The sequence below is a fragment of the Pararge aegeria genome, chromosome 14 (assembly GCF_905163445.1).
Source record: "Pararge aegeria chromosome 14, ilParAegt1.1, whole genome shotgun sequence".
Taxonomy (NCBI): Eukaryota; Metazoa; Arthropoda; class Insecta; order Lepidoptera; family Nymphalidae; genus Pararge; species Pararge aegeria.
The window spans coordinates 12,956,320-12,983,833 of record NC_053193.1 but is presented as its reverse complement, the minus strand read 5'-3'; the positions used below and the strand labels follow the sequence as shown (position 1 = coordinate 12,983,833).

Genomic DNA, 27,514 nt, shown 5'->3' with positions numbered 1-27,514 from the left:
AATCAAAAATAGATTTATGTCAAAGTTAGGGATGTTTCCGTACCTATGTTGATATCGAAATCGATTTATAAACGGTTTAATGGATATAACAACAATTAAGATAACTTCATGTACCTCATTATTATCACATTATTTATCACTATAATTTCATTATTTATCATTAAATTTGCAATACCAGAAAGCGTGTAAAAGTATTATTTAATTTTTTTTTGGTGATGTATGGCTTTTTATAGTAACATCCATATAGAATTTAATAATTAATGCTATGAATTGATATTGATTACCGGAAAATGTTGTTTGAATTATATTTTGATAATACAGTTTGAGTGATAGCAGAAATCACTTGACAACGTTATCATTTTATCAGTATGTCAACTGTTGAACTACTAGCGCCACTATCTAGCATCACAGGCAATAATCAGCGTACCGTAAACAATGGTGTTTAGCTGTGTGTGTGTAGCTTGCTCGCTGGTTTGGTTGACAATCGCGATGTGATGTATCCTACATCATCGCATGCTGAGTTATATTTTCATCAAATCCTTTTAGTTTTTATATTAGTTAACACATTTTTTTCTAAATGTTCTCTTTCGTTGTGGCTACGTTTCTCTGTTTTGATTTCTAAATATGTGTAATTTGCCGCCGAAGTTCCATTCAGTGTGTCGCCTTTGTTTATCATTCTGTGGCGATAATTGCAGTGATGTTAAACTTCCAATATTCGACCGTGATAAGGATAAATCACGACTTTCTGAGATGATAATCACATATCTGTCATTAATGGTAACTATTAAACAATACTATTTCGTTTCGGTTGTGTAAAAGATGTGTTATTCTCGTGTGAAAGTTTAGCATAAGCGTAGGAGATTGTGGATACTGATAAGCGCCATTAACTTTCTCGCGGGTGTTGGGTATTTTCGCATTGTGATATCATATTACGGCCCACGCGTTGAGTGCTCGAGCGTATGACTAATGTTGTTCGTGGAAGTGATAGGCAAGGCGGGTGGCCGCCGTTGCACGCTGCATCTCCGCGTCCGCCGTTGTGATAACAAAGGAGCGCACGGAGATCACCTCGCTCGAGCGGTCGAGTCTACCTGTCGCGATACTCTAGCCAAACCTTCCATACTTATACCCACATACTATATGTTAGGAATTGATAAACAACAAGCCCATAATAAAAACCTTTCACATTTTATCTACCAATACATCCTACTGCTATTTTGGGAAGAAATATTTTCTAAATATAGCCATTCATAATGTATGAGGGAGAACATTGCTTGCCCTTTCAATGTTATCTCAGCTTGTCCAGATCTGTGATACATAACAGGTTTATTAGGTTTTTTATGTTATTAGTTATCAGATCACCTATAGATGAATCATCATTTATGATTACACTAGTAAAAGGTCACTGGCCACATCATCTGAGTGTAGTAGCTATTGCAAAACTAATATGTTATTTGTAACCAATGGTATGAATGCTTTTAGGTGTCACCCGAAGACATGCTACCACAAGTGGTCTGTGGAAGTTGTGCAAGCAAGCTCGATGAGTTCCATACATTTAGAGAGTTGTCACACAAATCAGAGCGACTTCTAGTACAATTTGTACAGTATGCCAACTCACTGACGGGTCCAAAAGAGGTAGGTGTTTTTAAATAAAAAAAAATATTTATTCTCATAATTAATTATGACATAAAAATTACAATATCTACACATGTAGTTACACTTACTAATATTATTATTATGTATACTTTTACTTGTTAACAATGTGATAAGGTGCACTGCTGTGTTATGCAAAATTGGTATCATCATTGATATTGAAGTAGCGAATGGGTTGAGACCTTGTATTTTTTTTGTAAACAGCCTTTATTGTATTGACAAGAAGTCCACATATCATTCCAATCCCAACTACTGCTGCAACACCTAAAATACTCCATAATATATGCTTTGGCTTTAAGTTTATGGAGAAACCCTTCTTTGCTGCAAACGTAGTGTCAAGTGTGGGGCAGAAGGATGCAGTTATGTTTGTTATGTAGGCTCCATTCAATCTCATTGGGGCAGCACAGCTGAAAATACAAAAAGAACCTCAGAGAATCCATAGAAAATATTAAATAATACTTTGTGATTTCTTCTCTTTCATCATTCTTTGGAATCTCAATTCTGTGTATATTATAATTATTACATTTTCAGTGGAGTACCAAAATAGAAGATTTTATTTTTAAATTTGTTGTGTTTATTTGTGTTTCATTTCTTATTTTTAAGTTAATATTTTTATTTAGTATTGGATACTCAAAGAGGTTTCAGTAAAATTATCTATTATGTAAAATAATAATGTATTGTGTTATTTAAGGGCAGTCTATTAAAAACTGTATTGAAATCGGCTATGAACACAAGTTACAAGATAATCTAAGTTAGGTAAATAGTTGTTAAAGCCCACCGACCCACATTGGAGAAGTGCTGTGGGTTAATGCTGTAAAACCCTTTCTTCTATGAGATACACAGCACAACAGGGTGGAGTAAACTGCTATACCCTGTGATGTAGAGGCTGGTTAGTTTTTAATATCAATTGAAAAGCTTACTATGGTATTTCACCAGCTTTGAATTTAGTGCCTGCCTCCTGGTTTGTGACAATGTTGGCCAAATCGCAGTTGCAAAGCCAATTGTTCCCAGTCATCCCCAGCACCTCTAATTTGTTCCATGGCAACAAATCCGTTGATAGCTCACTCAGGTTGTTATCATCAAGGTAGACCTGTTGATAAAGTGACATAGAATTCATTAATGTCTTTGGTACCCTAGAATATGATTAAAAAAATTAGCAATGTATGAATAATTTTGAAAACAATGTCAAAATGAATCAATATTGAATGGTTTCCAAAAAAATTATAGTCACTGAGGATGATGTAAGAATTCTAACCATACCTCATATATTGAGTCTCAATCCATTTAGGCAGATTTACAAGTTAGGGTAGTACGAAGAAACAATCATACACAAATATTTTATAAAAACCATGAAAAATAACACTTTTTTTGTTGTTTGATTATAAATTTTTTGACGACCTCCCTGGCGCAACGGTGAGCGCTGTGAATTTAAGTAGGAGGGCCCGGGTTCGATTCCACGCTGGGGCAATTTGGGAATTTATAATTTCTGAATTTTCTCTGGTCTGGTCTGGTGGCAGACTTTGGCTAGTTACCAGCCCTATCGACAAAGACGTACCGCTAAGCGATTTGTAGTGGTATAAAAAACATTAAAAAAATTAGTCGTGCAAAATCAGTATCAGTACCGGTTTTGGTATAGGCTATGACAACTCTAACTGTCGGACTGACTGAGTATGATCAGAAGAGAAATGCGGTCCCAAATTACATTACGTATTTAGGCTTGTAGATATTACACACGTAGCTATAATAAATTTCAACGATAAATATTATGTTTCTTATACGTAGGCGATATCGGCCTCTTTTCGGTTTCCTAGTAATACCATCGCCGGTTCTAGGCCAAATAGACTATGGCGTGACTAATTAGTTTCGTCTATCTTATTTATATACTCTTAAATAAACCCCTTAAGCTAAAGCCAGTGCCCCACTGGCTTATTACGGGATGTCACTCATTCTTTGCGTCTTTGGTTCGCATGGGGAATTTCCGTCAAGAAAATCACACTACGAGTTGCAGTTAGAAATCTTCTGTATACCTTCGGTCGGTTATTTTCATTACCATTATCATCAACATCATCAGTAGCCTAAGTACAGTTCTCTAATGATACACAAAATTTATAAAATTTAAACGTGTATGTGAATAGATACACAGCCAGCAGGTCGAGAGAGCGCACCATACAACGCAGCCCCACCGTCAGCTAACAGGCAGCGCATATGTATATACAGATTGTTCCGAGAATATGATATCAATATTCGTCTACTCTCTGGAAATACACAAAATTATAAAATTTAAACGTGTGTGTGAATAGATACACAGCCAGCAGGTCGAGAGAGCGCACCATACAACGCAGCCCCACCGTCAGCTAACAGGCAGCGCATATGTATATACAGATTGTTCCGAGAATAAGATATCAATATTCGTCTACTCTCTGGAAATACGTTTTCAAAACAGGGTTAGGTTGGTTGATTCCTTCTTCCAGCAGCCTCAAAGCAGTCGTGGAAGATAATAACCCCGATGATTATTTAGTCCACTTTGTCATGTCCACCGGTCTTATAAATATATATAGCAGAATGTTAGACACCAAAAAGCTGTCTGTCTGTCTGTTCGTCCGTCAGTCAGGGAGTCGGTCAGTAAAACAAATAATAAAAACGGGAAAAACCCGTTTTTATAGATAATGGTATGGAACACGTAGCTAGTCAGACTCGCATTTCGTCTTTTTTTTGTGTTTTGCTTTTTCTGTAATTACAGAAGAATTACATATGTAATTAGTATCTTTCTCACCTTCCCTGGACTTCCACGAATATTTCAAGATCTAAATGGGCCAAATCAGTCCAGGCGTTGTCGAGTTTTAGATAGACTAACGAACAGCAATTAATTTTTTAACGTATTGGGGTTAATTTTTCAAGCAGGTTTCAATTTTTGCCAATAAAATAAAGGGTTCCTGCGGATGTTTTAAAAACCAAAAGTAAAAGCAAAAGCGGAGACAATGTATCCAAGTTTGATACCATATGATAGGTTTCGTTTAAAATATGGAAATAGGAAAAAAAAGGCAAATCGTGTTTCGCCGTAACATTTTTTAAAACCCGGCTGTTTCGGGTTTTTTGCCTTTGAACTTTATCTCGTTCAATGATTACCGCGTTGTGGATTGTGTAAAAGTGAATGTACGGATATGCCGGAATGTGCGTATTCATAAATGAATCACGAAAAATTTGACGAGAATATAGGATGGTTGGTATTTGTTTACATCGTGTATTTTAAAACAAGTTTAATATTTCTAGAGGATTAAATTTGAAAGGTGGACAATTTAGTGTCCGTGTAGTTTAGCTTTGTACGCTTAGAATTTCTTAATTGTACGTGATACTCTTTCGCAGCGGATGCCTGTCGCTTACAGGTCTGAAGGCATCTTCTTCTTCGAACAAAATAAGTTTTCAAGTTTGCTTATTTCGGCTGCCTTACCCGTCTTTGGAGCGTGGTTGCCAGTTTAATTACAGGTGGACACAAGGCGGCACTTTGTGGGATATTTCCTTACATGCCTCGCGAAGTGTTGCTCTGTTCATAGACGTTTACAGTAGATGAAAAGTGGATCTGCTAGTTCCGTACAAACATCACTATAAAACATATAATGAGAAATAGAAACCAGGTACAAAAAATGTTCTTTGGGTATCCCGATCCTAATACTGTCAACACTATAATGTAGTGTTTCATATTGCACGGAACCTTTTGTGTGCAAGTCTATATCACACTTAGCCGGTTTTGGTTTATTTCTTTGCATATAGATTTAATAGATTGTTCAAAAATTACTTTTTTAATTTCCATCTCCACTGCAATTTTATATTTGCAGATTGATTGGGTTAGTGTTGTACCCACAGAGTCTTTAACACAGTTTAGGATAAAGTTATGCTGTTTTGCAATTATTCGTTTGTGATAACAACGAATAAATGTATGATCAGCTGACCCAGTTATTTTCTTGACAAATCGAAAAGGTTAAGTGGGCCAAATTTAATTGCATACACATTCTACGATAATATTTTTGCGTTAGATGCCTACCCATTATTTTTAAATCTGAATTAATAATTAATCTATACTGAGAAATATATGTAAGTTTCTGTCTGTAGTTTCGAAACACCGGCTTTTTTAAGATTAAATGTTTTTTCGAAAGATAGAATCACTTAAGTATTAAAATTACGTTTTTAAAACTTTTGTATGTTAAATTGCATTCATTGTTAGAATCGTTCAAATTATTGTTGTTTCGTGTATCCGGGATAGTATTTATTATTATAAATAGTTATTTGGACTACGTTTTATTCCGTAAGGATGTTTGAGGTTCAACGTTGTTCAAAGTTACATAGAAAGTCGTTTCCATTTAGAGAAAGAAAGACTATATAAACAGAAAGTTTTTCTAAAATATACCTTATACCTCTTGTGGGCAAGAGGGTTAAAACGAAAGTGGAAGATTGTAAGGTGTATAATAGCTATAGGAGAAAAATATGTTTTCCCAAGTTTTCAGTTCTTGCCCGGGACTTCGTTCGCGTAGAAATTGGGATATGTATGCCAATTTGCTCTAAGCACTTAACTTCCATTATGCAAAAAAAAAAAATCACTAGCTCAGTGAAAAACAAATAAATCTATCCCAAACGAAACTTACATTTTTCGAAAATAAAAAGTAGCGTATGTGCTATTCAAGACTATAACAGAAATATGTTCTAAATAGAGTAACAAACATCCATCCAAACTTTTGGTAAAGCTGTTATATAAAGCACCCTAAATCACTTTATTTTATGGTTAAATTTTATATTTATTTAAATTATGTTAATGTTTATTGTCTGATGATTTTTTTGTGTTACGAGGACAAACAAGCGTTTTTTGAGTTTTATGAGTAGTTTTATAAGATCGCTGGTCCAAAGATATTTTATATACCTATAGAAATTTGACGTTTTGTAAAACCATTGTAAATAAAAAATTAAAAAAAAATAAAACGAGGTACCCTAACCAACCATGGCTAAGCTTTGCGATCTCCACACAATTTTTTTAGTGTTGTTGAGAGTGTTCACAACACACTGCACAAAGACTATAAAAAAATATTTTCTTGATGTTTTTGAAGTACAGCCTTTGAGCGCCTCGCTGTGCACCTCTACATTTTCTGCGGAGCCCTAGGGCGCCACGGCGCCCAGGTAGGAAAGACCTGCTTTAGAAGTATCCAGGGAGGAAATACATTTGTATATGTATCTATACACGTAAACAGCAAAAAATATTCGCCGTCATTCAATAGGTATAGGTCCATGCAAATTTAAGCAAATCAAAAATACTCTTTTTATAACGCCATCTCGTAAATCTCTTAAGTATCTACTGGAATTGTAGCCACGAATTCATAAGTGTTTAATACATTCCTTACAAAACTCAGGCAAAAGTAATTCTAATATATAATTCGGTTATTAAAGCATACATGACTGAGAACGATGACTGATCTTGTAAACTAACTTATAAATAAATAAATAAAATTACCTCTTTCAAAGTCCACTTGTCTTTGATACCGCGGAAGGCGTTATGGCTGATGTATCGCAAATTGCGGTTGTGGCATAGATGTAGGACCCGCAGGCTCTTGAGGGGCGTGAACGTACTGCGTTTCACTTCCTCGAGATAATTGTTCTCGCCGACCTCCAGCTCCACGAGATTTGTTAACCCTGAAAGTTATGAATCCCTTAATGGCGTGGTTTATAGTCTCGTAATACAGCACAGACTGTATTGTACTGTTTTCTTAAGTGTAACGGTATAAGGTAGGTTAGTAAATATAGACTCTTTGATATCTAGATAACCGGCGGCCGGCTGGTATACTTAGTATCCCTACCGGCCTAGCCACAAAACGCCTGAGTTATTCTTAATGAATTACGTTTTTTTTGAAAATTCATTGAATGCTGTCTTGAAAACTATCTACATTTATACCTTTAGTATCATATCACACAAAATGAGATGTAACAGTACGATTTGATCGATTCTTTTTTAAATCGGCGGGTCTTTTTGGTACCACAAATATGGCTAACCAATTTTAAATATAAAGTTTATTTAAATAATCTTCGTATTAGGCAGTTTGTATGAAGGCGAAGAAGTTAGTTGTTTTTTATCTCTGTTTATATTTTTATGGCGTATTTTATATGGTTACGGAATCTCACACACTTATTATTAACCTTGCAAAGTCGTGAGTCGCATTGTGATAGATGGTCACCTCTAACGTCAAAACATGTTTACTAATGGATGTAAATAAATCATCATTATCATCATCATCGTCATCGTCATCTCCATCGTCATCGTCATCTTCATCAGCAGCAGCATATCAACCCATTACCGGCCCACTACATGGCACGCGTCTCCATCCACGATGAGAAGGGTTAAGGCCGTAATCCACCATGCTGGTCCAGTGCGGATTGGTGGACTTCCTTTGGAACACTTTGGAGAACTCTCAGACATGCAGGTTTCCTTGCCATGTATTCTGGCACCGTTTAAGCAAGTCATATTAAAACTCGATTTTAAAAGACAACTTAGAAAAGTTAGGGTCGCTATAAACTATACACTTGGCTATCACCAATATCTATCAAGAAATTAAGAATTAAGACGCATTCCCTACGTTTTTAATCGCTTGTTCAAAGGTGCCTAAAATCTTGTACTAAGTACATACAAAATGTATATCTTCAACAGGCGAATTTATCTCTTTTGTTTGCATAGTGCCTAGGCAAGTTCTTTAAGTAAAAAAGGATTTCTACCGTAACATTGTAATGAAACGGTTATAGCCCAGTGGGCAGGACTTCGCCTTCACTTTCGGGGGGCCGAGTTCGAATCCCAGCACGCCACTTTTTAAAGTTATGTGCGTTTTAAGCAATTAAAGTATCTTTAGCTTCAACGGTGAAGGAAAACATCGTGAGGAAACCTGCATGCCTGAGAGTTCCCCATAATGTTTTCAAAAGGTGTGTCGAGTCCACCAATCCACACTGGGCCAGCGTGGTGGACTACGGCCTTAACCTCTTTACATAATTATATTAATATAAATGGATTGAATAGAAGGTTCATTACAGTACATTGACCTAAGCAAATATTTAAAATGTTCTATGTTTAATGATCGAGTTCTATAGTATGAAGGTTCTATACATCATTGACAAACAATAAACGGAACGTTAGGAGACCCTCTACAGGTTACCAGACTTTTTTTTTTTTTTTTTTTTAAATTGATGTTTTGCGGTCCAATCAGATGGCCCTCAAAATCAACCGGAGACATTAAGCCTCATGTAATCTTCAAAATGGAGCATACCAATGCTGCTTGGCAGGCAGAAATATGGTGTTAGTACTTCCTTGGACGAGCTCGCACAAAAGCTCTACTACAATAGTAGTAGTGGTACCCTTTTTAATATGAGGAAAGTTGCTGAACTTCGAGTCGTGTGTGTGTTTACAAGAACCCTAATCCACCAGTGGACGTCAATGAGTTGAGATGACAAAGACGAAAAACGAAAATAAACTACATTCATGTAATTAATTATTTTCTAAGAATAATGTTTTTTCCGTTTCAACATCTTATTAACAACTATTACAGAGTAGTATAGTATATACTACTCTGTAATACGTATTTCTTAATCCTTATGTTCATTATGTTTCCTAGTTAAATAGTACTACTACCCCAGATTAAATACAATCATTAAAACAGAAAATAATAACTTTTTCCGCTTTCTCCTCGACATTTAATATTTAACATAAATTTATAACTATCATTCTGTTTTAAATAAAGTCACCGTATGCTAGCACTTAGCAGAGAAAATAGAAAGTCATCTTCATCAATACGAAATCCGTATTTTATGTAATGATTGTAAAAATTCGTAATCAAGTTCTAGTCGTAGCGTTACGTTTCTGACGATATGTATGACGATAGTAGGTTTATCCGCGACTTTGTCCGGGCAGAATATTATTTTCTGCCGCTTTTGTGCTATATTACTGATTGGACACTCATTGCTATGTTCATTTCGTATAACTAATTAAAAAACTTGTTAAATGTTTAAATCGGGGGTTTTCTTTCGTTGTGGTACAAACCTAGGACTTACAAAGACTACTTTTAAAAGTCCTATAAAAATCGGTTCAGCTGTTCTATGGATAGTTTCGCAGACAATGGTTAGGTCAAAACGACGAGGATAATTAATTTCGGCCAAAAAAGACCGTCTTCGAAGAGCATGTCCAGATAACGCATTTTAGCGCGCTTATCGATGTGAGCTTTGTTTTTTTTTATTATTACTCTTTATTTGTACACCACATGAAGAATTATACAAGGAAAAAAGAAACATAAAAATAGAAGTAGAATACAAAAGGCGGCCTTATCGCTTAGTAGCGATCTCTGCCAGGCAACCTTAGAATTAGGACAAAAAGAGGAGAACTAACTGCAGGTGGTACAAAATATAAATTAAATACATACTAATAATACTTAATACTAATACATAAACTGATATACACGAATGCATCTAACATATATAATAAATATTAAAAAAATAATAATAATAAACTATATACCATATAATAAATACTTAGATAAAAGTAAATAAATACTTTTAAACATCTTCTATTCTATTCGATTTTATTCTTTGTGTTTGGTCCAGATAAAACTCGATTTTACACACGTGCTTTGGCAAGGATAATTCAACTGACGCTTGTACCTTGACGAACAATGGCCCTAGAACCTCGTTCGAGTCAAAGTTCTGCCGGCTTGTGCAGAAACACCAATGCTAGAGTAAAAGTAAACTTATGAACCTTGAAATAAAGCTTTCTCAAATTAGTCCACACTTCTGCAGGTGTCTGGGCAGTAAAGTGGCTCCATACAAGACACTTTTTACTCAGCCGTCATAGCGATTCTATAAAGTGACTACGATTGCGAGCGTGCAAAACATACGCGATACCCGCGCGAGCAGAAAAATGCATGTGAGCATAAGGAACGAATATATGACGCTCTAGAATCGAACAATCGCGCGATTGGCTATGCACGTCTCGAGTCCGTTAAATCGCTTTATGTGCTCAAGTTCTAAAGCGGTATGTATATTTAAGCGCTCCCATGCCACATAAATTTATACATAAGCACTAAAGCACTGCCTACCTTAATAATATAATCAATTTCTTCACTTTATACCTCCTGCCTAATGCCTAACCTGGTCAATAACCTTATGGACGCAACTGAGAATACTTAATACAACATGTAACTGAATTACGAAATAATATTAAAGGATGTATAAGTATATTTCATAAGGAATCATTCTTTAAAAATAGTAAATAAAAAAAAAGCATATTTATTTTACCATATAAATAAATTTAAAACATTCTAAGTGTTGACTTATGACAACCCTATTGAAAATAAGAGACCCACGCGCACATAGTACCTACGCTACGCGACGCGTACCTAATAAAGTGTAGGGACGCACATTTAAGTAAAAACAATGGCATAGGTTGACTCAAAAAGTAAGTTTTCGATTTCACAGATAAGTCTCAGAGTCAGTACATAATGTACCTCTATAGCCTGTGAAGTATTATTCCGATTTTCATTTACACATGTATGTATATTGTACATATAACACTTTGCGACGCGGGTTAATAAATGTATAAAACTTACCTATAAAACTGTCATCGTTGAGTTCGACAATTGGATTGTTATTGAAGGTCAGGTATTGTAGACTTGTTCCGACAAGGCCTAAGCTTTCCGGCACAGTGACAAACTTGTTGCCGGAAAGGTCGATCTGTCGCAGGTTCACTAAACCCCTGAAGGCATCCAGTGGTATGCTGTCGATGTCCGTTTTAGCCAAATCTAGAACCTGTAAAGTTATGTTGATTTTATCACTAGACATATCTCCTCTCCATTTCTCCCACTCTATAAGAGATCTTTACTAGGTTCACTGGTAAAGATCTATTATACAGATGAGTGATTCCTTGCCCACATCTTTCCTTCTTTTATAATTACGTCTCTTCTTTTGGTAACAATAAATAGATATCTTAAAGTTCCAATTCATTACCACTCTCCAACTGTTGAGTGCGAAACTCCACTCTTATAGCTTCAGACAAAGCTGCTAGCTTTCATACTACTTTAAAGCGGGTTGGTGGGTTTCAAGGATTATTATCTGGGCAACGGTGTTGTAAATTTCTCAGTGAAATGGACCTTTTGTTACTCTGTTTAAGAGACGCATATTCTTATTTTTACAAATGATTTTTATGTTTGACAAAATCGTTGACTGTATATTTATGGAAGAATCTAAGCGTTAAAACAAGGACGATTAGTTAAATATTCTTCTGGAGTTAAATTGTTTCAGAACTCTAATACTTCTTTACCTTTGAGCCTGAGAAACTAATACTAGGGGTGCAGAAATTGTACACGGATTAGGTCAAGAACGCTAGTTAAAACTAAACGCTAAATAAAACACCCTTAAAAACGGTACTATTAATTACAGTTTTCACCGTAAAATTATCGTGACGGGGGTCAAACTTGATGCCCCCGAAAAGTTTTTTTTTATTCTACTACAAGGTAGCCCTTGAAGTGTGATGGTGCCGTCTAAGATGGTAACGGCCTTACCTGTTAGGGGTATAGTAGTTATCTTAACCCATACCGCTAATCGGCACCTCTTTGTCGGTAGGGTGGCCGAAGCCGCCCCCCATATAACGACGTTTTCTAACAGCAAGTTAATTAATTCATCATTATCATCATATCGACCCATTACCGGTCCACTACAGGACACGGGTCTTCTCTCACAATGAGAAGGGGTTAAGGCCGTAGTCCACAACGCTGGCCCTGTGCGGATTGGTGGACTCCACATACCTTTTTGAACAAATAACTCATAAAATTTAGAGCGAAGTCGAGCTCCTACCCACTCCGCTATCAACGCTTCAGTCGCTATAAACGCTTCAGATAATAAATTACTTTACTTAAAATAGTTAAAGCATAATAAAGAAATATTACCTCCAACTTCGTAGCGCTGAATAGAGCTAGTATAGTGACATGATCTAGTATTTCTATAGGGTTGTTGTTCAGATAGAGACGAGTTAGGTTCGGAGTGTACTGGAACAAATATCTGTCCAATGAATGTATCCGGTTGTTACCCAGATTCAGCGTTTCCAAAGCTATGCTCTTGTACACGCCATCTTTGTATGGCCCTTGGAATATTTCACTTCGAAGGACGTCCCCTGAAATTGGTAAAGAGTTATCATTACCATATCAACTTATTACAGGCCACTTACACGGGTCTCCTCTCACAATTTGAAGCATTTAGGCCGTAGTCCAATACGCTGGACCAATGCGGATTGGTGGACTTCACACGCCTTTCGGAAGATTATCGCGCAGTCTCTGGCATGCAAGTGATATTTAATTGCTTAAAACGAACATTACGAAGAATAGTTGCAGGTGCGTGCTGGGATTCAAACTCGGCCCCCGAAATTCAAGGCGAAGTCCTAACCACTAGGCTATCACCGCGTTTGGTAAATAGTAATAAGAGTTTATTAGTCTTAACTTTTTATTTGTTTTTGGCGACCATGATTTTGAGAATTATGCAGCTGTGCCCCGCGATTTTTCTATCCTTACCAAAACCTTAATGCGCAAGTTTGTTCTTCCTTTACATTCTATCTTAGCAACTAATCAACTTTATTTTTGGCATAGAGTTAAAAGAAAGAACAGAGAGTAACATAATACAACTTTTTGTGCTAGGAACTGTTCGGTACGATTTGTTATAACAAAAATTTATATTTGTGTTTCTAGAATGAGATTCGAAACCATCTAAAAGACGAGTATAAATAAAATTACTAAACCTTAAATGGGAAAACAATACTCTAGTGCAATCAATATTTCTTGACTGGTGCTACATAACTACTATATTATTGTTTTTATGACTAATACTAAATTAATTTAAGTTGAAACCCTAAAAGATACGCCTTATCACTGTTTGGGTTTTGATAATAACGCTGCAAGAATAACTGTTATCGCATGTTAGGTTCCTACCTACATTTATGTGATCATGGTAAAAATCAATCAGTTTAACGTTACGGTAGAAATATCGCTTATAGAGTAGTTTATCCTAATCCTTTGTTACTAATATTGTCAACGCGAAATTGTGTTCGTTTTTTTGTCCTAAAGGCGTCCCAGTTTAACGTTACGGTTATCATATAACGTTACGGTAGAAATATCGCTAATAGATTCGTTTATCCTAATCCTATTTTCTAATATCGAAAACGCGAAATTGTATTTGTTTTTTTGTCCTAAGGGCGTGAAGCCTTAACGAAGCAGCCAATGGGCTTGAATTTGCATTGTTTGTTGAAAGGACGGAGAGTAACATAGGCTAGTTTTGATCCTGGAAAAACACCAAATTGCAAGTGGTATACCAGGAACATTCGTATTTTTACATATAAAATCGTCCTTCGTTCACGTCCTAGCAAAACAATGGATCGACTTTATTTTTGGTATAGATATAGTTGAAAGGACGGAGAGTATCGTAGGCTACTTGTTCATCATTATCATTATTATATCAACCCATTACTGGCCCACTACAGGGCACGGGTCTCCTCCCACAATGAGAAGGGGTTAAGACCATAATCCGCACGCTCAGTGCGGATTTGTGGACTCCACACACCTTTGAGAACAGTATTGAGAACAGGCACGTGAACAGATTTATTCAGTATATACACAGAGTACATATACAGTGTATTAAGACTTACCGCGGGGCGGTCATGAGTACTTACTTAAAGTACTCATGACCGCCTCCAAAACTACCATAGTTCAGTCACAATAGCAGCTATAAGGGGTGGGCATTATAAAATTAGTCAAAGACTTTTAGTTCACGCGGTTGAAACTGCGGGGAATAGGTAGTGTAATATAAAACAAAACATAAATGACCAATCCACCATAGTCACCTCTACTTGTAGATAGCAACCACATTAACGTACCTACTTCGTTTAAACGTTCCGCGAACAAACTTACTCATACTTTCTATATATACTTAATATTATATTATAAATGTGAAAATGTGTTTGTTTGTTTGTCCTTACTTTACGCCCTTACTAAGCAACCAATCGACTTGACTTTTGGTATAGAGTTAGTTGAAAGGACGGACCTGCGTTACTATAGGCTACTTTGTATCCCAGGAAAACAAACGGTTCCCACGGGATTTGTAAAAAACCGTGATAAAAGCGGACGAAAATCGGGCAACAGCAAGTCAAAGATAAATCAGAAATAAGCTACATACCTGATAAGCGGTTATTACTCAGATCCAAGTAAACCAATCGGTGAACATTGTTGAATGCATCGTCGTTTATTTCGATGATTTTGTTGGATTTGAAACTGATGGCGACCCTGTTGCCCGGCACCGGTGGGAGTTCTGTCACATTGGTTATGCTGTTGTTGAAAAATGTTATCAGCACGTGTCCGTCTGAAAGGTATCAAAAATAAATATTTTAACTCCACAAGCTATATTATAGTGACTCGCCGTGACGGAGCCGTTTTCGCATATCTAACTCTGTACCGTCAAGGTAAATGACCCTTATTTAAGTCATTTTAGAGTTCAAATATTTCAGATATTTTTTTTACATATGATATGCCAAAAGCCCTAGCCTCAGAATTGTAGGCAATTTTGAGCTTTAAAGTAATAGGAATATGATCCATTTTAGTCTGATGTTCAAGTATTTCGATGCTCAAAAACGACTCCTCCGATGTACGAATCAAACTAAGGCTACACGATAGAAAATAAACTTTGATATCACTTAGATAGATATGTCTAATGACAAGGGTGCTTGGAAGCAAGGCTCCGTTTTCATCTCTCACAAGATACAAAAATGAATGTTAAAATATTAAATTGAAATTGTTGATGTTGGAAAATAGCAACTGCCGAGTTTCTTGCCGGCTTTTTCTCGGTAGAATCTGCCTTCCGAACCGGTGGTAGAGTCACTACAAACAGAAAGACTTTACGTTTCAAAAGTGCTTATATTAGCCCTACTTGAAATAAATGAATTTTGAATTTAGTTTTTTTTTTTTTATATTTCGTTCGTTCGTTTATCGTTCGTTTCGGGACAGAGCTCGTCAAAGACCAGTGATATATAGTTCCGTGTTCAGTCATACAAAGGTGTAATACAATTGCCATAACATAACTGGTTAGCTACCTTGTTCTGGCATAAAAAAAGTAGGCAATAAACTGAACTAAGAAAAATAAATAAATAACAAATCTTACGAGGATAATGCGTTACTTTTACGTTACTTTATTACTTTGGATGGTTGGATAAGTTCTAAAATTTGCAAAATCTTGAGTCTTTGGCCAGACAGACTGAACTGATTACATAATCGACTTACTAAAGCTCTAATTTTTCTATAACGCCACGAGTGCGACCATGACACCAGACGAGCATTTTCGCGGGAATCCGAACATCAAGGGCAGTTTTTCAAAATTATAAATCCTGCCTATTGCAATATAAATTAGTAGGCCATGTCAATTCTGATAATTACGATTGTTTATCACATATTATTGAGAATATAGATAACTCGTTAACTCGTTGTATTTTTTTTTATTCCGCTGGTAATTTACCTTTTCTTACAATGACATAATATGTATATAAGAATATTATTCTTTTGGCTGTAGCAAAATTTTTATCTTTTTGTTTATTCATTTCTTCATAATTAGTTATCGTACACTTTGAACATAACGTGATTATCTATATCTATAAGTAATCGCGTGTTATTACTAAAGTAAAAAAAAAAAACAAACGAAACATTTATGGAATGTTTGTTAGGGCTATAAAAGTATGATATATTTTCTTTGAAACGAACAATAATATTAAAATAGTTTGTCTATCATCTTCGTATTCTAATTGAGTCGGAGAAGATATTTTTGACAGGGCAGATATTAGGTAAAAAATAAACTATACTGAACTAAAATTAAGAGTATAAAATAAACTATCCAAATAGAAAATTGCACTTCACTGGTTCACATAATATCTCAGAAGCCACGCGAAGCGTATTTAACAAATAGTGATTTATTATTTGTGATCAACTAATAACGAAGCCTATAACATAGATAAGAACAGTTATCTATTTAGTTGTTTGTGGTAAATGCGACTAACGCCAGGGACGTTTTGGAAAGAGACGTATAATTAATTACAATCGCAATGGATGAACGTGTTTTACTACCGGCATTACCTTGGTTTGAAACATTTTTCATCGCCTCCGGCCAATTTGGTATTCTGTCGATATTGCGCCTCGAACAGTTGAGCGTGAGATTGTTGACATCTTGAAAGAATATATCACAGGGGCCGTTTATCACCTCGCCGAGTGCGTGACTCGCGGAAACTAGGACACATAATATCACTAACACCTACGACAAAGAAACACCATAACTTATATAACAATTTGAATAGGTATGCGAGTCAACGCCGCTCAGGCTTCCCTTGCTATCCTGTGTCTACTCACTCCAGGTATATCGCGTAGAAAGCACATCTTCCTTGAAATTAGAAAGGACACTGTTCGAACACCTTCCGATAAAGTTGCGTTATTATCTTATCAGCCTCTCGGCGGGCGATATCACGGAGTGTCATGAAATGAGCGAGCACCTCATTGGTTAATGTTTTCTATTATCTCGCTATAAACACCGGCCAGCCTTTGTTTAAACTCACTTATTTTTTTCACAGGATGTCCTGAACGTGACTGCGGACAAACTGGAAGAAATAATCAAGCCACTGAACGAATGCGAGTACGACGATGCGAGCAAGCAAAAGTACGCCGAAATCGGCTCACCGGACTCCACGGAGGAAATGAAGAACCTCGAGAGTCGGCAGGCGGCGGTGACACTACTTCAAATAAAAAACTACGATCCGACTAAGTACGCTGTGAAGGCGGAGGAAAGTCCTCACATAATGTTCAACAGCGTGCCGAGTTTACCGCCTTCGGACCGAGCGAGAGAGGTTATGCATTGCAATGCCGTCATCGACATTATAAGCAAGGCTGTCGCGGTCGCTCAGCGAGAAAACGAAGAAGCTCAGAATTTCCCGCCTAGCTATACAATGGCGCCTGGCGCCAGCGAGGTCATAACATACACACAGGAGTACACCGAAGACCAGTACAACGCGTATTCCGCACCGCAAGCCACCAGTCCCAGCAGCAACGATGATCATGACAACAAAGAGATGGACCTCTCCTTATACGGCTGCATAAAGAACGAGACGGCAGAGCAAATCGAGCAAACAGACCGCGATGCCGGCGCCTTCTTACACAGAACATTAACAAGCAGTAAGTCTACGAGTTTCGCCGAGGAGTACAAGCAACACGTGTTCGGTCGTACCAGCAGTAAATCGAAACAGACGAAAGAGAACGCGCCATTATATGACGATTGCAGTCAAAGCAGTAGCGGGTCAGACCCGGACAGGTTACAAATGGATATTTCTGAAATGTCGCAGGTGAGCATTTTCATAAAGGAAATAAGATGGAAAAAGATTTGACAGCCGATTAGCGCAGTGGGCAGAAACCCTGCCTTCTGCGTCCAAGGCTGTGGGTTCGATTCCCACATCTGGAAAATGTGTGTTATGAATGTGAATGTTTTCCAGTGACTGGCTGTTTATGTATATATTTAAAGTATTTATGTGCATAATATTCATAAAATATTCATCAGCTATCTAAGTACCCATAACGCAAACTACTACTTTATTTAAATAATAAAATAAGATTTCAAGCGCGCCCCGACACCTTACTACCATCGACTAAAGCAGTACTTTTGTATCGATCGCTTAAAGCAATCTTATTTTAATGTTGACGTTTACATCCAGAATTATAATCATTATTTTTGAGGCGTCAGGGAAAACTGCGTTCAGCGGTTAAAAGCCTTCAGTTCGACTAACATAGGCAATAAGCAAACAGATACCTCGATAATATCCACTGACAAGGGATAACATTTACTTGTCCACCTTCAAGGTGGTAGTAAGTTTGACCATGGCTGGTTTCCACCTTAGCTATTTGGCGTTCCGCTACGATGCTGCGTATAATAAACTGATTTGGTCAATATCACCACTAACAGTTTACGAATATATTAGAAGAATAACAGAGCTTGTTTGAATAGCTGAGCTTAACCACCAAATGAGATCCTAATATAATCCTAATAATAACTAATATTACAAATGCGAAAATGTGTTTGTTTGTCCTTTCTGTTTAACTAAGCAATCAATCAATTCTATTTATGACATAGCGTTATATTGAAAGGACGGAGAGTATCATAGTCTACTTTTATCCCAGAAAAAAAACTGTTCTCACGAGATTAAAAAACAAAACATAATAAACGCGGACGAAGAACGCGGGCCACAGGTGCCATAATCTTTGAGTATTAAACTTTATTTAGTTCAAAAAATAATTACTACTTAACTGTACTTACCTATAGAATATGTGAGACAATAAATCTGACAATTTATCTGAGTCAAGCATGAATGCACGACATTATTGTATATCTTGACACAGCGCGTTACATTGTCATTTTGTTTGTAAGGCGTTTACCGTATAACTTATTTGATGTATATTCAACGTAGCAAGAGTATGCATGTATTAAAATCAATGCTGTGTTACGTAAATTCAAATAAGTAAAAACAACTACCATTGGGTACGAGTCTCCTATCAGAATCAGAAGAGTTTAGATATTATGAAAATTAACCTTTAAAAAGATATCACTCCTTTGCCAACGCTATCTGTTGAAAGGAGTGATATCTTTGATGAGTGTTAAATTTTTAAAGAAATTAATTTAAATAGAAGCAAGCGTTACTTTACGAAATTCCATGATATACAATGGAATTTAAGCTAAACTTGCTATACTACGCCAACATCGGGAGAATCTGTATGGTGTAATTTATAATTTCTTCAATCCGTATACTCCACAAACAGATCCTCGGCAATGTACCCTCTACGCACATTTCGCTCCGAAACCGGAGCATCCTCAGGAGATGTTGACTTTACAATGAATAATTGTTAAGTTACTTAACAACTTCCAACTTCTGACGGTAGATAATCATGACTTGGATATTTAGCTGCCGAATCACGAATACGGTGTTTATTTGTTAGCTCTATTAGAGATACGGGTCTAATATATTGTGCAATGGTGATCTTAAGTTTGTTATTTAAAAATGTGTAATAATATAATAATAATGTTTATTTCCAAAAAATCTTAAGTCTAAACAATATAGTAAAAAGTTTTCTTATTTTATAGGATGGGGCATCCATGAAATCTTTAATAATTATTTTACTACAAGCTTCTGAAGCTAAACTAAGAAACCTTGTATTTAAGCTTTAGTGCGAATATAGCCTGTACGTCTTAACGCCATAGTTCAGACTGATCATCATCCCTTCCGCTCTTATAGAAGACAGAGTATAGACCCACCTGCTCAAATACGTTTTTTGACGACTATTATCACATGTTGGCGAATGTACCGGAATCCACAACTTTACCTGTTCTTCGAGGCCCGGAGCTAGAAAACCGCCTGTTTTCTAACTCCAGGCTGGTAAATTTTAACAGAAAAATTCAATACATTTCAATTCTTTGTTCAACCCTGGAAACAAACCTAGGATGTCTTAATCCGTAGTCAAACATCCGTAGTCCGCAGACAAATTCGGCCGTTTCTTATCAAACGGATAATCTCCAAAAATACTCAAAATTGTGAAGTAGGATTAGTGATCCTATTCTAGCAGTTCTACGTGATTTGGAGGATAGAAGTGTCGTTGCGTATAAAACATTATAACAAGAGATAGCCGTCGTGGGACAACAGCATATTTAATTTAATAAAACCCACGTTTGTATAAGGGCACGCCGAAAAAATATGAATTACACCACCCAGATTGGTCCGATTTCTTGGATTGTATAAGAAACTGAGCTTGAGTTTTATTACATATCATATATATCCGTAAGGTCAAACCAAACGTTTGCAAACGTTTTTATAGTACTAGTCGATATCGTTTTTGGTCCGAGTTTGTTACGGTTATTTACAAATCCTAATATTTAAGTTTAATATTTCTAAAGGACGACCCTGAAGAGACCCAGTCAGTTCCATCGGCACAGTCCTCGCCGAAGCCGCCACACGATACCGAGAGCGAAAAGGAGTCGCTCTGGCAGGCGCTGCACAAACAAAACGGTGAGAATATCATATTTTCGAACCAGTTTTTCTTATAATCTATTAGGAAATTAATACCATGTTAAATTTGTAATTTTTTTGACATTATGTTAAATTGGTAAAAACGAGCCTATGTGTTATTTCAGACTAAAATCTATCTCCGTGTTAAATTTAATCCAGATCCTTTTTGGTATGATTGAGTAATACACATCCATCCGAACTTATAATGTTAGAAAATTCCAACATTTCTTTATTATAAGAAGTTTATAAGCACTTCTGAAACGTCAAGTCAGCCTGTAGTGATTACCACCGGATCTGAAGGTAGATTCTATCGAGTAGAGCCGGCAAGAAACTTCGTAGATTACTCTTTTTCAACATCAGCTTAAAGTTTAAAAACCTTCTGTATTTTTCTATCTTGTGAGAGATGAGGGCGGAGCGGTCTGCTTCCAAGCAGCCTCGGCGTTAAAGATAGTATCGATTTTTAGTATAAAATATATTAATTTAAAATTCAAAAAACCCCTAACTTTCATTATAGTGTACGTTATTATATTAGTCAAGCCCTTTCATTTGATACCCATACTGAGGGAGTTGTTAAAATATATGTAATCCGCCATTTTGTGGCGGCGGCCATCTTGGACCGATTTTTATCAAACATAGCTCCTGAATAATTCACCTTTCGAACAAGAAAAACAAAATCAAAATCGGTTCATGTGTTCGGGAGCTACAATGCTCGTAAAACTATAACACCCTGTCGTTTTTGGGTTGGGAGTTAAAAATCATCTGTTCTCAGGTCGGAGTGGGGGCGAAGCTACACAACTGCTGCGTAGGTTAATCAACAGCAAACATCTTGGCATGACGGTGTCTCCCCTTAGAACATCCACGTCTCCGTTACCCGCGTCTCACATGCCGCCCAATGGCGCCGTCTCACCGGTGAGTCTTTCAATTTTACTGTAAGATGCTGATTGATGCTACCATGAGCTCGAAAGAACTGAAACTTATAGTGTATGTAATTCTTCACCGGGAAAAAAAAAGGTATGTCATTCTTGGCCATATTTCTACTGTGGTTATCCGCTTAACACGGCTCAGCTAAATTTTTGCTGTAAAAAATTGACATTAACACCTCTAACAAAAATTTTAGTAACCTTTTTCTTAGTTATTTATTAAAAAATGGGACAAAATAAAAAAAATATTAAGCAGCAGCTTATATGGCTGCGATGGATTGGCTAGAAAGCGATTGGACCTTTTGGGAGTGGGCTATCCACTGCTTTCTGAGTCCAAGGCCGTGGGCTCGATTCCCACTACTGGAAAATATTTGTGTGATGAGCATGATTGTTTTTCATTGTCTGGACATACTCATATGCATTTGTTTATAGACATATGCATTTTCTAGGTATTTATTTATACTATTCATAAAAATATTCATCAGTCATTTTACCCATAACACAAGCTACGCTTACTTTGGGGCTAGATGGCGGTGTGTGTATTGTCGTAGTATATTTATTTATTTATTCACAACATGTATACTATAGATAAGATAGCTGTTAAGCAGAAACTAATCAAATATCTTTCTTTACTTCCTGAGGATAAATTATAAGGAAATTTTCTTTAGGATGATGAATACGGATAGTAATTTTATGTCTTCCTGTTTAATTCATATTCATGTATGGATGGAGTAGATTTATAGATGTTTCGCGGTTAATTATATTTAACTTCAATGTTTACCTGTCCTTAGTCTTCACCTGCCCTATAATAGCAAGAACTGTGCGTGTCCTTATAGAAATATGAAAAAGACATGTGAAGTAATAGAAGACATGTGAAGAACTAATATTATAATTGAGAAATTTTTCTGTTTGTTTGTTTATGTTCGTCTCACTCCTTGAAACAATTCGAATGAAATTTGGCACACATGTACTTACGCATGGCTTGACGACTTGAAATATCTTGATGAAATTTTGCATAGAAATACTCGTAGTTCGAATCCTAATGACGTTCTTAGCAATTAGCATACATTTAAAAACGAAATGTAAAGGAATTTTAATAAGTAAGTAAATAAGTCGCGGACAGAATCGAGTGGTCATAGAAAGATTTATATTGCAGGATGAAATTAAAAACGAATTCTTTGCAGTATTATAGAAATTCTTGTAGGAAGATAAGTTGCGGTTCAGTTTTTTGGAAACGGCTGAAAAATCATTTTTACATTTTAACCCAACAACTATACGTACGATTCAAAACAAGGCACAGAACCCTCGGTGCGCAAGTCCGTTCGTACTTATACACTTATATGGCTTATTCCACTACAGGTTAGCCCTGGACTGATAAATAACCTGCTGGTGTGTGATGATGCAGTCAAAGATGGTAACGGGCTAACCAGTTAGGGGTATAGCACTCATATTCGATCCATTAAACTCATCGGCTTTGAAGGCACATCGTTGGACAACATTAATTGGAGTAAATAATTAAATTGCCACTAAAAACTCGTCGTTAAATTTTAAAATGTTTTGTCATAGAACGGTGAGTGGTCGAACTCAGGGCGCGGCGCGGGTGCGGGTAATGCGGGTACGGCGCGCAGAAAACAGAGTTGCCCTGCGCGCGCGCAACTTGTACACGATTCGCCCAACGTGTGGCCTATTGCGCACGACAATGTGAGTATACGATAGATTGACTTTGGTTTGTACTTATTATCATTATTAACTTATTACCCACCCACTAAAGGTCACGGGTCTCCTCGTAGAGAGAGTTCTCATTATCAAAGAGATTCCTCTTTTAAATAACCTGTTTACCCATATCTTCTATAACCCTGAATCGTATCTCATAGGAAACATATTAGATGATTCTTGATCAGACCGTTTACTGACATCCCGATAACAAAACGACAATAATATTAAAATAACAAGGTTGAAGCGATTGTAGTAGGCGGGCTGATCCCGGTACCAGGTGCGTGCTGGGATTCAATAGGGTCTTTATAAGTAAAGACTTGTCTTTATTGAATTGGAATGTATGGAAAAATAAATAGGCTTCTTTTCATTTAATATTTTTAATCATGAAATAAAATTATGCACCCTTCAGCAGTATTTCACTATTACGGTTAAACGTTGTATGCATAGTCACATAGTCTTTATAAGAAGTTTCAATTGAGCAATGTGTTTGCAGCAAGAGGTGTCAGATAGCGGCGCTGGTGTGGGCGGGGGGAGTGTTAACGCGTCGGGTACGGGACGAGGCGTTCAACGCGTGGAACTGTCGTGCAGCAATTGCGGGACTTTCACCACCACAATATGGCGGCGGGACGCACGCGGCGAGATGGTGTGCAACGCCTGCGGGCTCTACTACAAACTGCACGGTGTTCCACGCCCTACAGCGATGCGACGGGACACCATACATACGAGACGTCGGCGACCAAGACACGATGCGAAACACGCGCGCAACAGTAAGTATATTTCACACTTTGTGTTATTTTCAGATCTTCATTGTTTTGAATATAGCTAGAGGTGGGGTTTGCGAACTTCTGCTCTGGAAAGTAAGAAATTTTGGGTGATTCAGGCGAAGTGTTCAACACCCGGAACTGCGGTTCATTCACCACTACAATGTGGTTTAGTGCGTCCTTAGCAGATACCAAATGTTTTCAATATGGCCGACGGAGGGGTTCTTAATTACGCTTTGGAAAGTAAAAGAAAAGTGTGTGTACTTATGTACACGCGTTAGAAGTTATACTTCTTTGGCGTTACAAGATGATTCATTTTTTTTTTATCTTACGCCTTATTCTTCGTTTGTAGAGAAAACGACACTAACAATAGAAAAAAGGTACATTACATTACATATACATTGAAAGTTTTATTATAACATTAAAGTTTGAGATTTTTGTACAATTGAATCAATTAGATCAACGGAATGAGCCCGCAGATTTTGACAATTGAAAGTGTATTCTGTCAAACACTTTTTTTAACTAAAATGTCGACTATAGTAACTAACTTCAGGGTATAGGTTTTTGTTACCATGTGCGCGCGCATTTCGATCGTACAATTTCACTCCTATGATTGTTTCTTAACGCCGCTAAAGCAATATAACTTCAAAAAGGAGACAGCGTTTTTGTATAATATTGGGGAATAGCCCCACCAATCATTTATCTCACTTACTGTTTCAAATTATTTGCTTTTTTTAAAAATATGATATGCTTAATAAACGCTACCATTGCTAGTGGGCCCAAAAAAAACTGTGTTCTTTTGGGTACTGAGGCGAGGTGTTAAAAGCGTGGAACTATCGTGCAGCAACTGCGGTACTTTCACCACAAAATGGTGTAAGCCAGCCTTGGTAGTTTTACGCAAATGTACTAATATACTTCAAAAGTTAATTAAGAATTTTGCGGTTTTGGTAATTATGTACCAAACCATGGAAACATGATAATTAATTAAGGCTTTTGGGTGGAGATCGATGACATGGACATCTTGGAGATTACTCTTAAAATGTTTAAAGTTTTTATTAAACGTAAACTAATAAAAAAGACCCATTATAGTATAAAAGACAAAAAAGCTTGAGTGTGTTTTACACTCTAACCAGATCTCTCTGCTTTTAATTTTTAATGATAATGTGAGACGGTGATAACAAAAAGAACACCCGGCTAACTTTGTTGCGGGCTTTTTCTTAGACCAGGACGCATTTGGAACCCTCGTAGCTTTCGTTTTAAATTCACGAATATGGTTATCGCCTTCATCTCACTACCATGTACACATTTCCTGTGTAATATACGCATCATAAGTACGAGGTAGGCCTACTTGAATTGAGATATTTTTGACTTTGACTTTGATTTGTTCTCATATTAATAATGTATGATCACTCAATTTGCGTGGATATTCACCATAGCTTGACAACTTCGTATTTATTTCAGAATCCCGTCGTAGCGGCAGTGGAGGGAATTCAGAAGGAGGCGGCGGGGTCGGCGGCGGTGGTGGTGGTGGTACCGTAGCGCCAGTTGTTGGGGAAGCGGAGTCAGGTGTCCGCGGGGTTCCAGCCGGCGGTGGCAGCGGGGGAGGGAGTGGGGAAAGAAGTGGGGAGGGAGCGGAGGAGGCAGTGCTGGCGGCCCTGCGGAGACAACTGCAACCGCATTTACTAGCTGCGTTGCACGCGCACACACCGCGCCCGCACTCGCATACGCATCGCTCGCAGGTATGAACTTGTTCAGAGACTTGTGAATAGGCTTTTTCTAGGCAAGCGTGCTCCAACCTAGACCTCATCATTGCTTTCTAACGGGCATGATTGTCGTCAAGCGCTGGATTATCGTTAATAAAAAAAAGACACAGAACATATGCTTAGTGTAAATAAAAAGCGAAATAATACTTTAGAAGTAGATTATTTACTCACTCTGAGACTTATCTGTGAAACCAAAACGCTAATAGTTTTTGAGAAAGAAAACAGACACAGCTCTAACATGGCATGTACAATTAAATTAAGTGACTGCTGTCACTGTATACGGTACGCGTCGCGTAGCTTAGGTGCTATGCACGTGTAAGTCTTTTAACTTCAATAGGGTTGTCAAAAGTAAACACTTATAATTTTTTATTTATTTATAATTTATAAATATTGTTACAGGGCGATTTCTTATGAAATATAATAATGCACCCTTCAGCAGTATGTCGTAATTCCATAACACGTTGTATAAAGATATACAAAAGGGTTATAGTACTTTTATCTCAAAACAGCAACGGGCATGGTAAAAAAAAGTACACGAACAATAACACGGCAAAAATAATTATTATAGCGTTCGTACGTCTTCACGAATGGATTTATTAAAAAAACTGATCTTCTATAATTTAAGAGCCTCCCGTTGCGAAGAGCTGTCGTGTCCCTAAGAGCTACGATAAATATCACGTGATTAACTTCACGCAATTCTGTGACACATGCAATCATACTGAGGTGTACACGCACTTGCATTCTAAATTTCGCGAAATAAAATAAAAAGCTTGTTTAATAAAAAAAACGCAATTTGGTTTGGATTAAATCGGCACGAATACTTTGTTGTCTTTTGACACGTGCCTACTAGGTACCTATAGTTTATGCTATGTGCTCCGTAATACTGTCAAAAGTCGCGATTAGTGTATTCGCAGTGCGTGGTAGGTGAAATCCTGTACGCGGAATATAAATCGCGTACGTAAAAATAGCATGGATGAGCTTTTGACGGCACGTGGCAAGTTATTTTCATGACGCCTTCCCTCAAATTAAAGAGGCATAATAATTATTGTTATTGTGTGCTTTTTTTCTTTAACGGTATAGTTCTATGTACATGATGTTTTACTGCTCCGTTATTACAGGTCGGTCGAAGCATGCCAGATTACGACGAGGCGCCGTTGAACCTCGTAGCGAGCCACGTAGCCGCAGAGGAGACGCACTGACTGCCCTGTGATACCCCCCCACCCAGTCCCTCTATGCAAGTAAAGTTATCCAGTTAATATCCAAAACTAATGTTACTACACCATAGCTTCCATACCGTGGTACAATAACGGCCAGTTACATATACCATAGACAACGTATTGTTTATATAACGTTAACTTTTGTAATGATTATATTCTAAAGGCAAGTTTCACACCCCGGAGTCTAACCTGCGTCCTTAGTGGCGTTTAAGATTGGGCGCAGCAATCGACCAATCAGGAAGCGCGCGTTCGATGTAGGGTCTTGTGATTGGTTACACGCAGGACGCAAAATTGAACGCCGCTAGGAACTCGTGTATTATTGCCCGTTTTCACTAACGACGAACAAGGCAATTAAGTAAGTAAC

At 37.2% G+C, this 27,514-nt stretch overlaps 2 protein-coding genes across 3 annotated transcripts; one reads left to right on the top strand and one right to left on the bottom strand.

Moving 5' to 3' along the window:
• The first annotated feature begins 465 nt into the window (after nucleotides 1-465).
• Nucleotides 466-27,514, top strand: LOC120629306. Its single transcript, XM_039898213.1, has 9 exons — nucleotides 466-777; nucleotides 1,480-1,632; nucleotides 17,303-18,067; nucleotides 20,662-20,773; nucleotides 21,543-21,682; nucleotides 23,260-23,394; nucleotides 23,903-24,176; nucleotides 25,632-25,909; nucleotides 27,052-27,514. Exons 1-9 carry the CDS (start codon nucleotides 625-627, stop codon nucleotides 27,130-27,132), a joined length of 2,091 nt encoding a protein of 696 aa, XP_039754147.1. The 5' UTR covers nucleotides 466-624; the 3' UTR covers nucleotides 27,133-27,514.
• Nucleotides 1,675-17,468, bottom strand: LOC120629308 (chondroadherin-like). 2 transcript variants are annotated; one of them, XM_039898214.1, is made up of 9 exons: nucleotides 17,409-17,468; nucleotides 17,085-17,329; nucleotides 16,815-16,989; nucleotides 14,875-15,057; nucleotides 12,603-12,826; nucleotides 11,268-11,466; nucleotides 7,145-7,323; nucleotides 2,571-2,740; nucleotides 1,675-2,057 (listed from the first exon to the last, which is right to left on the bottom strand). In XM_039898214.1, the coding sequence occupies exons 2-9, from the start codon at nucleotides 17,109-17,111 to the stop codon at nucleotides 1,781-1,783; spliced, it is 1,434 nt and encodes a 477-aa protein (XP_039754148.1). In that variant the 5' UTR covers nucleotides 17,112-17,329; nucleotides 17,409-17,468; the 3' UTR covers nucleotides 1,675-1,780. The 2 variants fall into 2 exon arrangements, with proteins under 2 accessions (XP_039754148.1, XP_039754149.1); XM_039898215.1 differs by lacking the exon at nucleotides 17,409-17,468 and having other exon boundaries at nucleotides 17,085-17,342.

Bases quoted from the DNA above. Each gene is read 5' to 3' on its own strand.
- LOC120629306 (XM_039898213.1), top strand. From the start codon at position 625: ATGTGTAATTTGCCGCCGAAGTTCCATTCAGTGTGTCGCCTTTGTTTA. The intron at 1,633-17,302 runs GTAGGTGTTTTT...TTTTTTTCACAG, and splicing joins CACTGACGGGTCCAAAAGAG to GATGTCCTGAACGTGACTGC. The intron at 21,683-23,259 runs GTGAGTCTTTCA...GTTTTGTCATAG, and splicing joins CCAATGGCGCCGTCTCACCG to AACGGTGAGTGGTCGAACTC.
- LOC120629308 (XM_039898214.1), bottom strand. From the start codon at position 17,111: ATGTGCTTTCTACGCGATATACCTGGA. The intron at 11,467-12,602 runs GTAATATTTCTT...ATAACTTTACAG, and splicing joins TCAGCGCTACGAAGTTGGAG to GTTCTAGATTTGGCTAAAAC. The intron at 7,324-11,267 runs GTAAGTTTTATA...CATAACTTTCAG, and splicing joins CAACGATGACAGTTTTATAG to GGTTAACAAATCTCGTGGAG.